We start from the raw sequence: 13,490 nt of genomic DNA on the forward strand, positions 1-13,490 counted from the left end.
TTTGGATTTCATTTTTGGAAGACATAATTCAATTTATAACAAATATGTTCATAGAAATTGTTTAATATAATTCTGTGATCAAATAAATTTGATAACCATTGTTGTCTGTCTGTCTTTCTGTAGTGCTTAGTTGGTGTGTGTGTGTGTGTGTGTGTGTGTATATTTCAAATAGAGAGAGAGAAATCTATAAGAAGAGTCTCCAAGCCCAAATTACAGTACACAGTTTATGAAGCATGTTTGATCACAAAGATTTCTTTTTCTAGGACAACTGCATCATTTATGTTTGGTGGAAGGCAGATCTGAGCCACCAGTGCCTGAATCTTGGTGTTTTCTTAAGCATTTTTGGGATGTCAAAAATAATTTCTAAACAGGACTGTTTCCTTCAATAAAAGCTTGTTTAACTTCCCTTTCTTTTTATCATTTTTTTTCTGTCTAGAAGGCTTTTATTCATGGTAATAAAAATTTACCTTAGGTAAATGTTCAACCACAGTACTTTCAATGTCTCTAGCATTAGTAAAGTTTGGACTGTTTGGTTCTACAGTTCCTTATTCTGATCGTTGGCCTCAGTGAGGGGAAGAGGATGTGATCATGCGATCTCCAGCAGAAGGGAAATTATGAAAGAGATCTCACCATGAAAAGGGCAGCCCACAACCACTTGGCTCCCAGAAGAGGCTGAGCTTCTGAGAGGACGTGTCAGAGCAAGTATTTGTTTCTCCATCCATCCAGCCAGCATGGAACCAAAGCGGATCAGGGAGGGCTACCTTGTGAAGAAGGTCAGTTTGGATGAGAGCTATTGGGTAGAGTGTTGCAGCATGTGGAATGCTGAGGTTGGGCAAATTAATGTAATGTGGGGTAGGCTTCAACACATGTGGGTCTGAGAATTCCAGACTGCAGGGTCTGGAGGGTGGTGAACCAGGGTACACTCACAAATGTGCTCAAACTCTACTGTGACAGAGATCACTTAGAGACACTGTTCATTTGTTTATTTAAATTGTACTCCCCTGTGGATTTTTACTTTGGAGAGGGTGGTTAAAATGTGATGATAAATAATATAGTAAATGTAGCTTATTTCTTGGGCTATCTCCTTTCTTCTATTTGCTTTCCTTCTTTTTTTTTTTTTTTGGTTTAATTGGACTAAAATCTCTTTTTTTTCATGTTCAGTAAACATTTTATTTTTTTTCAATGTTGGTGATTAAACCCAGGACTTTATACGTGTTAGACAAACCTGTTACCACTGAGCCACATCCTCAGCCCTTTAAATGTTTTAAACTTGTCACTGTATGAATTCATGGATATAGAACACCCTGGTATGGAAAGCCACCCGTATATTGCTGATGGATATAGACACATGTATTAAAAATTATGAAGAAATGTGTAGAGAAGATAATTTCTCCAAATGGAGAATGGTAATTACTCATGGAGAAGCTGAGAGAAAGGAGTATGGTAGGAATACAGTAGCATCTGCAACTATATATGTCATGTTTTGTTTCATAAGTAGAGTGGTAGACATACAGTTTACGGAATAAAGTATTATATATATTTTATCTAAATGTATCATTTAAATACATTTAAATATCTTATTTAAATATGATCATTCTTTTCTTTGAAAGCGTTTTCATTGTTATTATAAAGGTGAAGGACAGAGGGGTAGCAGTTATATAAGTCAGGTAATAAGTACATTTCTTTTTGGACAATGTCACTCCTGCCCTTGCTCTCTCTCAGTTTTCCCTCCTATTTCACTCACAAGTCATATGGTTCATGTTCAACATAGTGTCTAGTGAGTACCACTGCTGCATTGTTCCCCCTGTGTCCCTCCATTTCTGTGATTGCTTTTACCCTCTCAAAGACAGACAAGACAAAAAGAAAAACAAAAAGAAAAACAAAAACAAAAATCTTATTTCCGTATCCTGGGGTTCATTTCCATATATATTATTTTGTATGATCAGATGCACATAAGCACTGTGCCTTTGTGTTCCTCTCCGAACAATATCCTCCTTTGGTCTGACTGTGTGTGAATGCCTAGAGTTGAAATCTTTTTTACTCACAACTCTTAGTGAATTTGTATAACAGACCACTAAGTGGCAGAGGTACCATTTACAGAGAGGGAAATAGAGACCCATGTATCCTCAAAAACGGCTAGTCTCACGGATGTGGTGTCAGGATGATTGAATTGTGTGAATGCTGGTCTCTGCTGATGCTGGGTGTGTTGAGTGGGTGTGAAACAACTCAGCCCAGTGAGTTTACATGTAGGGTGTGTTGGCTTCCTGTGGCCAACCCTTATATTCACAAGCACACTCATACCAAGCCAAGAGAATCCAGCCTTTACAAGTCAACAGACTCAAGGTCATTCTTTCCCATGCCTAGCTTTTAAATTGAATAAACAGCTAATGTGCCTCTGTATCAGGCCACCTCTCTGTTTCCCACGTTGGTCTCACATGTTCTGTTTTTAAAGGGCTTGCACACTGCTACCTGAATCCACTTTTATTTCAGGCTGGTAAAGACCTGGATCATCTAGCCTAACTTCCCCATTGTCACAAAAGGAGCCCAAGTCTCTAGATCACACGGCTGTGGCAGAGTTTGGGGTCAGAAACATGCTCTCTGATTTCTCTATTGTACTTTGTTCAGTACCCCAGGATTATCCTAAAGCGAGCTTAGTCTAAGTTAGTGTCTGCAATGTACACAATGTGGTAAAAGTTATGAGTTGGTGTTGAGGATAAACGTGCTTCATCAGGTTCTCTCTGTCTAGCTGTACTTTTATGAAAGATCCCTTGGGAAAGACCAGGTATGCACTTGAAGGTTAATGGAGGAGGAGGAGCCTAAGAAAACAAGAGAAGGGAGATATTGTCTTCACTTTGTTTAATACAATAAAAATACCTTGCAATGAAAATCGCTTTTATGAAGCTTGTATGCTCACACTTAAACTTTCCTAAATTACAAGAATGCACATGTTTTCATCAAGAATGCACATGTTTTCATCTTCCAACAAGTGAGTCTGTTTCACTAGAAATTAGAGATCACGAGTTTGAAGTGTGTGGGTTCCAATGAATAGTTTTAATTAATAGAAGTCATTATTCAGAGTATATCCTGTAATTCCAATCTAAAAAATGTGCCTGTGAAACAACTGAAATTTTATGTCATTTTCAAATTTTCTTCCGCAATTCTTATATTTATGATTTCCATCTTCTACATTTTTGTTTTTCATTTTTCCCCTCTGTGAGCACTTGTTCTCTGTTGTGCTATGTTAAGAACTCTAATTGGCATTTTCACTGTGTTAATTTTGTTTTTGTTTTCAGAATCAAACCCAGGGTCATATATATGGTAGGAAAGTGCTATACCTCTCAATTCTACCCCTCAGCCCTCTAATTTGACACCTTCAAGAAATGTCTGGTTCAAAACTATACCCTTTGTCAGCTGCAGAACTAAACCTGAATCTAGAATTTCCCAACTAGGTGTGAAGTTCATATATATGTATAATAGCATTTTTTATATTTTTAAAATATTTTAATGACTTTTTTCTTTATGTAGTACTGAGAAATCAAACTTAAGGCCTCATACAAGCTAGGCAAGCACTCTACCACTAAACCACATTCCCAGCCAGGTGTAAAGTTCTTAACTCTAGATGTTAGATTCCTTTCAAGCTGTCTACGTCAAACCTAGCACACAGTAGGTGTTACATAAGTGACAACGGCTATCCATGTTGGCAGGAATAATGAATTATGTCCTAGGTACTAGTGGGCATAGATACTGTTTCCTGGATTGGTTGTCAAGTTAGTCAGGAAGAAAGAACCATGGGTTTTCTGGTTATTAGATTAAAGCATGGCAAGCAATAACACTGAGTTTCCCTCCATTCAGCATTTACTCTTATGTATTTTACGAGTGGGAACAAAGGACAACTTTACTTTCTATGTCTTTTATCCTGGGGTTTGAATTCAGGGTCTGGGGCAATGTCCCTGAGATTTCTCTGTTCAAGGCTAGTGCTCTACCACTTGAGTCCCAGCCCCACTTCTGGAACTTTTTGAGCAGTTTATTGGCAATGAGAATTTCGTGGGCTTTCTTGCCTGGGCTAGCTTCCAACTACAGTCCTTAGATTGCAGGCTCCTGGGTAGCTGGGATTATAGGTGTGAGCCACTGGTGCTTGGCTCTATGGCTTTTTAAAAAATGGAAGCCTTTATTGGAGATATGATGTTTTGGGTGGAAAAAAAGTCTAACATTAAGGAATGGGAAGGGGAAACAAAGGAGGAGGCAACAATGCTTTTTTTTTTTTTTTGGGTCTGGTCGTGGGGCCTGAACTCTGGGCCTGGGTGCTGTCCCTCAGCTCTTCAGCTCAAAGCTAGCACTCAAAGCTACCACTTGAGCCACAACGCCACTTCTGGCTTTTTTCATTTTGCTTATGTGGTGCTGAGGAATACGAACCCAGGGCCTCAGGCATGCAAGGCAAGCGCTCTACCACTGAGCCACCTTCCCAACCCTGTACTCATTATCTTGTCCATGTAATTGTAACCCCTCTGTATGGTATTTTCACAATAAAAAAAAGTCTAACATTGAAAAATGCTGGTGCAGGGATTTTGTCAAGTCAGAAGCCTTGGAGCTGACAGTGGCATTAACTATACAAAGCTTTAGCTTTGCTTCTTGGGGAGGTGGCAGAGTTAACTGTCCACATTATATACTTCAAGTTTCCTCTTTTGCCTCCTGACTAAGATCTTTAAGTAAAGATCATGGTTAACATGGGGAGGAAAAATGTGATTCTACCATTCTCCAATGTTATCATCCTACAATTTGCTCAGATCTTGAGTCAGAGCCTTGTCACCTTGATTTCTTAAGTGCATTTAGAGCCCACCAACTGTGACCCCAATGAATTACCCTGTGTGACTCCCATAATACTGATGGGAAAACTGAGGCCCAGAGAGGATGAGTGACTAGCTCACTATCCAAGAGCTGGTGGGATGTCAACGTGGGGTTTAAACTCTCACAAAACACATGTTTACCCAAGCTGGCAAAGGTGTGTGTGTGTGTGTGTGTGTGTGTGTGTGTGTGTGTGTGTGTGTGTGTGTGTGTGTGTGAAGGACTCACTGTGACCAAAGCAGGTCCAGGACAAGTTATATTGTGCAAAATTTCTCTGTAATTATGGATTTCTTTTCTAAGCAATAAACATTGTGGATGTTCTTAAATATATACTACTGAGTTGAATATGTTTATAAATCAATCCTTTAAAAAGAGAGAGAGAAGAGAATGAATGTATTAAATAACCTAGACTACTGTAAGTGACATCCCCCAATTCCTGGAGGTTTATGGAGCAAACTGTTGTTTTTTGTTTTTTTAAATAACCCACTCAGTAATCTAGGTATGGCAGGCCTGACCACAAGTGTGGCTATGTATGTCCTGTGAGACTGGGGAAAAAAAGCACAGAAATGAGGATTATGGGAAGAGAAGGGTAAGGAGGAAAACAGAAAACCAAAAGCTGTAGTAGAGGGTAGAAGTCTGGTACAAAAGCGAGAGGTGAAGAATTGGAAGCCAAGAATTCTTTCTTTCTTTCTTTCTTCCTTTCTTCCTTTCTTAGAGGCTGAAGCTTTGTTTATTTTTTTACTTTAATTCAAACATGACTTTGTTTGAAAAACAGAAGCATGCATGCTGATGTCATTCTTATAAAGACAAACAAAGATATAATTTAGTTGGAAATCAACAACAATAATACAAGCAATAGCTCCAATGATATTTGAAAGAGTTTACAGGTGGGCATAGAGCATAGGGTTTTAATTTTAGAGAATAGTTAATTCAACTCAAGAGCAATACATGTTAAGGAGACAGGAATTCTTTCTTACAGATATGATGTCTTCTGAGCAGGATAAACCAATCTATAGCAATTTCTGTCCATCAGTTTCACAGCTAAAACTTGTGGTGTCTACTCTGCAGCAGAGACAGTGCTAAATGTTCAATACATTCATGCATTTATGTAACATCTTGAGAATGATTCTACAAAATGGACACAGCTATTATTCTTTCTCTACAAATAAGGAAATGGAGGTACAGAGAGGTGAGGGTTTTGTTCCAGCTCCCTTAGAGCAAAGGTGGCACAGCGAATCCAGAACCAGGAAAGTATAGCACCAGCATCACAGGACGGACTTAATTACCCTCCAGATGGTCCTCCTGGGCTCCAATTGCAGTGATTTTTTTTCAAAACACTCTTTGTTGTTATAGGTGGGACCTAGGAGACACTCCAGCCAGGATAATTCCAGTGTTACAGTCAAAGCTGGAATCTTACCTGTCTGTATGGCGTGTGTTTTTTTGAGTTCCAACTACAATCTAGACACTGTGTTAAGCCCTTTAAGTGTATCACCTCTTTTAATATTTACAATGGAAATAGGTAGTTTATTACCTTGTATGGTTACTAAGACTAATGTCTGAAAAATTGAGCAACTTCCTTCAGTCACAGAGCCCAGAAAAAGCAAAATTGAAATAGTGCCTAAATAAAAAAAACCTCCAGAAATCATGCTATTAATCATTCCATGCTATTTCACTGATGATGATGATGATAATGATGATGAGGCAGTATTATAGTTTGAACTCAGCATGGTGTGCTTTTTACATGAGGGTTATACTGCTGAGCTACACCTCTAGCCCTGTTTCTTTGCTTGTTATTTTTGAAATAGGGTCTACATCTTGCCTCAGTACATCCCTGGACCATGATTTTTCCATTTTAGGCTTCCTGCCATAGCTGGAATGACAAGCATGCACCACCATGCCCAGCTTCTGCCATCAAGAGGGAGTATTTAGACTTATTTTGCCTGGCCTGACCTGAAACTGTGATCTTCTCAATCTCAGCTGTTCATGTAGCTAGGATTACAGGTGTGAGCACTGGCTCCCAGCTCTGTGTTGCTAATTGAGACATTGTCCAGCCTAGAAGAGTTTGTTTGTGTAAAACATATGCTAGCTACTGACTAGACTAGTTACTGTGCCTTCGAAGGGTTTATATAACACAAAATGATCATTTGATTGTGATCTCATATATGTAGAAAACTAAACGGTATAATTCTTGATGCAGTAGAACGGCTTAATTTAAGGCCGCATCAACTTAGAATGGCATGTCTCACAGGCATGGGAAAGTGAGTAGTAAGTAGTAACTTACAGTTCTCCTTTAACGATCACAACATAATTTACCTTTGAATTTCAGTACACATTTGAAAAGAGAAGTTTAAGGTAAAGGGGAAGTTGAAAGAAGTTATGAACATAGAGGGAATATAGCACATGAAAGAGTTTCTTTATTTTTCTTTTCTTTTTCTTTTTTTTTGTTGTTGATGGTCATTGGGCTTGAACTCTAGACCTGGGCGCTGTCCCTGAGCTCTTCAGCTCAAGGCTAGCACTCTACCACTTGAGTCATAGTGCCACTTCTGACCTTTTCTGTTTATGTGGTACTGAAGAATCAAACCCAGGGCCTCATGCATGTGAAGCAAGCACTCTACCGCTGAGCCACCTTCCCAGTTCCAAGAATTTCTTATTTGAGTTCCATCTCCCAAATTTATCATGATCAAAGTGCAGGCCCAATATATTATTTTGGATAATGGTTATTTGACCTACATCTATCTGTTGCTCCATTTATGGGTATGTAATCTCCATTAAAGTGAAGTAGATAGCTAAATGGTTATAAAGAAATTGATCTATATTCTAGAATTACTCAAAATTATCCAAGAGATGAAGATGGTGTCTGAGAGGAAGGAAGCAGCATGAACCAGGAATCAAGAGACCTAGATTCTGGTTTTAGTTTTTCATGGATTGGCTGATTTAGGTCACATACCTATTTGGAACTCTGTATGTGCATGCGCGTGTGTGTGAGTGTGTGTGTGTGTGTGTGTGTGAGAGAGAGAGAGAGACAGAGACAGAGACAGAGAGAAACAGAGACACAGAGAGACAAAGGGACAGAGAGAGATAGAGAGAGAAAGTTAGCTAGTTAGTTAATTTTGGGGCTTGAACTCTGGACCTGGTACAGTTCCTGAGTAGTTTTGCTCAAGGCTAGAGTTCTACCACTTGAGTCACAGCTTTACTTCAGGTGTTTTGGTGTTTACTTGGAAAAAGAATCTCACAGACTTTCCTACTGGGCTAGCTTTGAACTGTGATTCTCAGATCTCAGCCTCCTGAGCAGCTGGGATTATAAATATGAGCCACAGGCACCCAGCTTAAAAAAACCTATATAGTAGAAGTGTTGAGGAAGATCTTAAATTCCTCCCCAACTCGAACATTTTATGTACACTTCTAGGTTTACTTTTGAGTAAATACCAAGAAGATGAAGCCAGAAAAGAAAATACATAGTCATGGCCTAGAAGAGGTGTCTACAAATTTCCATAGTGAAAATTGGTGGCTGACACAGTTTTTGAGGGAACAGAGCATTCTACCACCTAACCTGACTCACTATGGCCAAGTCTGAAAGAAAGTTCAAGAATATATATATATATGTGTGTGTGTGTGTGTGTGTGTGTGTGTGTGTGTGTGTGTGAAAATACCGTACAGAGGGGTTACAATTACATGGGCAAGGTAATGAGTACATTTCTTATCAAGCATTGTTGCCTCCTCCTTTATTTCTCCTTACCAGAGTGGTGAGAAAGCTCTTCATAATAACCCTGAATCTCCAGTGACACATTCTGTGAAGTTAGCTGGCAGTCCCTAAGGCTACAATTGAAGAAGAACACAGATTCATTTAGACAGGTAGACTTGTGCCAATTTATCCTCATTAGAAGGCCAAGTACCCCGAGGAACTGTAGAAGGTATTAATCTTGACAAGTCTATGGTTATATGTAAAATCTTAGGTTTGAGAGGGATTTGGGGATCATCTAGTCAATTTCTATTCCTGTATCTCTGTACGTACATTTTTCTTATTTCCAGTTAATTGTGTTTATTAAACCAAATTTGTCTGTACAATGTATTTCTTTAAAATTTACATACTAAAATTTTAATATGAAATAACGCCATATAGTGCAAATATTTTTATTTTCATAATTATTAAAAAAGTCAAACAGAAAATGGGAAGACTAGTACTGTTAATCATGTAATCTTTACCTAGTTTCATTTTTGGTAATAATGGACACATTCTACTCTCTCTCTGTTTCTCTCTGTCTCTCTCTGTCCCTGTCTTGTCTCTGTCTCTGTCTCTCTCTCTCTTTTTCTCTCTTTGAATAAACAATCACTTTTTTTTTTTTTTTTTGGTTGGCCGTGGGGCTTGAACTCTGGGCCTGGGCGCTGTCCCTCAGCTCTTCAGTTCAAGGCGAGCGCTCTACCACTTGAGTTACAGCGCCACTTCCGGTTTTCTGGTGGTTTATTGGAGATAGGAGTCTCACAGTCTCTCCTGCCCGGGCTGGCTTTGAACCGCGATCCTCAGATCTCAGCCTCCTGAGTAGCTAGGATTACAGGCGTGAGCCACCAGCGCCCGGCTAAACAATCAGTTATCTTGTACGGAGACATTCCTAAGTACTTCTCATATGCCTTCTAAGAACAAGGACAATTTCCTATATAATTGCGATGCCATGATCATACCCAAGAAATGTAACACTTACACAATGATATTATCTAATGTGTCTTTTACATCCAAATAACCCCAGGTAACTTAATTATATCTTCATAGTTATTTTTCAAAAGTCTCTGATTAGCTGGGCATGGTGGTATCTCTCTCTCTCTCTCTATATATATATATATCTAGATATCTAGATTTTTATCTATACATCTATATATATCTATATATAAATCTATCTATCTATACTTATATATATAGCTATATCTAGATATCTAGGTATATCTAGGTATATCTAGATATCTATAGATATCTATATCTATATCTAAATATCTAGATATCTATAGATATATATCTATAGATATCTATAGATATCTCTCTCTCTCTATATATATATAGATATCTATATATCTCCCAGAGGCTGAGCAGGAAGAATTACATACTGAATTCTAGGCTACCAAGACTCTATCTCAAAACAAACAGGTAAAAAATAAATACCAAGTAAAACAAAATATCTACTAATAAAGGACCATATGTGGCATGGCTGAAAGAGAGCAATAACTAAGATGGAATTCTCATTAATAGAAGTAACTTGGAGGGTGATATTATCGTGATCATTGTGTCTTATGTCCATGGAGTTCATGATCAACATTGGGGTCTGAACTCAGAGCCTTGGGCTGGGTCCTCAGCTGGTCTACCATTACAACCACACCACAGCCCTTCTTGCTTTAGTTATTTTTCAAATAGAGTCTTGCACTTATGACTGAGCTGGCTGGAGTGATCTTATGTATGTTTCCATAGCTGGAATGACAGGCATGCACATGACCTATATCATAATTTTTACATCTGTACACATCATGTCTACTACACAGAGATCAAGGTAGAGGCATTGAGCTGAGTGCTTGCAGTTCATGGCTGGAATGCTAGCTCCTTAGGAAGCTGAGACCTGACTGAAGTTTGAAGCCAGACTGGGTACCAAGGTCTGTAAGATTTCATCTCCATTTAGAGGCCTGATGCAACTGACAGAGCACCAGTTGGGAATAACAAAGCTGAGTAAGAATGTGAGGCCATGAGTTCAAGCACACACACACACACACACACACACACACACACACACACACACACACACAAATGATAGAACCAGTATGATTCTGTTTTCTGCCTACTCTATACACTTACGCTAGGCAATCATTATTATACTTCTGATATGACCAATTCTGCGTTTCCTTAAACTTCTTATGCATGAAATTACATTCCAACTACCTAAAATTTTGTTTTGCTCAATATGACATCTATGAATTGTGTCTGTAATATTGCAACTACCAATGTTCAGTTTTAAACTACGAGCTGTGTTCTGGTGTGAATTTACTATATTTGCATTGTACATTGCATTATACAATTTATCGACCCATTCTCTTGTTATAGGCATTTGAGGTATTTTCCATTTGGCTAGTATGGATAAGGACGCTATTAATATAGTCTTGCTTATCACCTCTTTGGCAAAGCGCATAGTTTCTCTAAGATGTGTGCCCAATTGTGGACTTGCTGGTACAGGGCATGCCTGTGTTTAGCTTTAGTATAGACTCACACTTTTCCAAGTAAGGAAAGTTTTTTATCCTTGCCTTCCACTTATAGGAGTTTCTGCTCTTCTTAAGCTTTCTAAATGTTTGATAATTTAGTTGGTATACTCTAGCTAGACTTGAACTTGTGCCCCATTATTTTCAACATAATGAAGTTGAACACTTTTTAATGGGATTTTTGAAGATATTCTTTAATGACATGCCTTTTCAAATACTTTGTGTGCAGTTTAAATTTGATCTGTTTTTTACTTATTGATTCACAGGAGCTCTTTATGTTCTGGATGCAAATCTCTCTCAGATGTAAAATAGAAAACAATTTGCTTAAAATTATTCTATGTGTTCACATTGTCTGACCTTGTACAGTTTTTTGAAAAGGGAAAATAATTTATTGTTGGTCTGGATTAAGTGTCTTCCCAGACAGCAAAAGATAGTGTGTTTTAGAAAAAAACAAAGAATTATTTTGGGACCTAGAACAAAGGAAATGTTTGGACAAGTGAAATGATTGTCCATAAATATTTATCCTCTTTTACATAGTCTTCCTTTTGGGTAGCTGGGCCTTACATAGAGGGCCTTTGTGTTTTGAGATAAGCCAGCAGGATCTGCTGGGGACTGGATGATAATTCAATTTTGTGGTAGTCATGACAGGATAGCAACATAGACCAAAGAATAGAAGCCAAGAACCTTAAACTTTTCCTATTTCAGAGTCCTAGACCTTTTAAGTCTATTCAGAATTGTTACTTTATTGCAATGGGGCAGTTGACATTAACCCACAAAAAACCTTTTTAATGACTTCCCCAGGGGTGGACTGAAGTGGTTATAGAGGGGTTTGGGAGTGACTTTCCTAGATCTTAGTAGCACCCCCCACACCAGGCTGTTGCCTGAGTTTCTTCTTGACATCCATATTCAGCTGAAATCTGACTGGATCAAGGGATAGAAGCCACACGACATGCACCCCCACTACCATTTTCTCCATGCCCGTGGTTGAGATGGCTGTTGGATGGGTTAGTGCAGTTTGGGAAGTCTTCACCCATGAGGGGGTTAAGCTGAGTGAGCCTGTAGGGTGGAGAGAGGTCAGTCAAGAGAGAAAGTTGGAAATGTTAGAGACTGGGAGCTGGCTGAACAAAAGCCTTGGAGTTGGGAGTAGAATTGTATCCCCCAAAGCCATTAATATGAGCGATTTTATTGCTGCACTGACAGAGAAGATGTTACAAAACATTTAAAAAAGATAACTCTAAGAAAATATACAATCTGTTCTGTTAGAATATATGGTTGGTGAATAGCCTTCTGCCTCTCAGTACTGCCTTCTTGTCATTACAGGGGAGCATGTTTAACACCTGGAAACCCATGTGGGTTGTACTATTAGAAGACGGGATTGAATTTTATAAAAAGAAAAGTGACAACAGCCCCAAAGGAATGATCCCCCTGAAAGGAAGTGCTCTGACTAGTCCCTGTCTTGACTTTGGCAAAAGGATGGTGAGTTGACATATTAGCTGCGGTGAACCAACCTTGTGTCCTTTGCTATCCTGCAGGTGAGCCATGCTCTCACGATCAGCCTTTCCTTGCATTTGGGTGGCTGTTTGCTAGAATGGATTTGGAACAATTACTCTACTTCATGAAAGGCCTTGGCCCTTGAAAGGTCATTTCTAATAGGACATATTTCCATTTCCAGTTTGTGTTTAAGATCACTACGACCAAGCAGCAGGACCACTTCTTCCAGGCAGCCTTCCTGGAGGAGAGAGATGCTTGGGTGCGGGACATCAAGAAGGCCATTAAATGCATTGAAGGGGGCCAGAAGTTTGCAAGGAAATCCACAAGGAGGTCCATTCGTCTGCCAGAAACCATTGACTTAGGGTGATTTTTTGTGTGTGTGTGTGTGTTTGCTTCTATCTACTTCTTCCTTTCCTCTCTCGCTCTCTCTTCCCTCTCCAAGGTTTACCTTGGCCACCTCTGAAGTTGGTACCCAGGAGGAGCTGGCACATGGAGGACTGAGATGTTTGCCCAGGGTTGAAAAAGGCCTAGGAGCTGAGGAGAGAAGCTACTATAGTATTAGTTCCCTCATATTGGGGGAGAGAGAGAGAGAGAGAGAGGGAGAGAGATGGGGGCAGAGAAGATATAGAGAGAGACAGAGATAGAGGAAGAGAGAGAGGACTCTTCTTTTTGTTTATGAAGTAGATATAATAGTTTTTTTTGGTCAGTACTGGGTCTTGAACTCTAGGCCTGGTTACTGTTCCTGGGCTCCTTTTGCTCAAGGCTAGCGCTCTACCACTTGAACCATAGCACCACTTCTAGCTTTTCCTGAAATTAATTGGAGCTAAGAGTCTCATGGACTTCCTGCCCAGGCTGGATTTGAACTGAGATCCTGATATCTCAGCTTCCTGAGTAGCTAGGATTATAGGCATGAACTACCGGCACCCATC

At 39.3% G+C, this 13,490-nt stretch overlaps 1 protein-coding gene across 1 annotated transcript in view; it reads left to right on the forward strand.

Moving 5' to 3' along the window:
* The first annotated feature begins 576 nt into the window (after nt 1–576).
* Nucleotides 577–13,490, forward strand: part of Plek (pleckstrin) — a 28,703-nt gene continuing 15,789 nt past the window's right edge. The window contains exons 1-3 of the mRNA XM_042683088.1: nt 577–773; nt 12,391–12,546; nt 12,743–12,924. Of these exons, the coding sequence (XP_042539022.1) occupies nt 732–773; nt 12,391–12,546; nt 12,743–12,924 (380 nt within the window). The 5' untranslated portion in view covers nt 577–731. The remainder of the gene's footprint in view (nt 774–12,390; nt 12,547–12,742; nt 12,925–13,490) is intronic.

This window comes from Dipodomys spectabilis, unplaced genomic scaffold (genome assembly GCF_019054845.1).
Source record: "Dipodomys spectabilis isolate Male_0828 unplaced genomic scaffold, ASM1905484v1 ptg000079l, whole genome shotgun sequence".
In the NCBI taxonomy this organism is placed as follows: Eukaryota; Metazoa; Chordata; class Mammalia; order Rodentia; family Heteromyidae; genus Dipodomys; species Dipodomys spectabilis.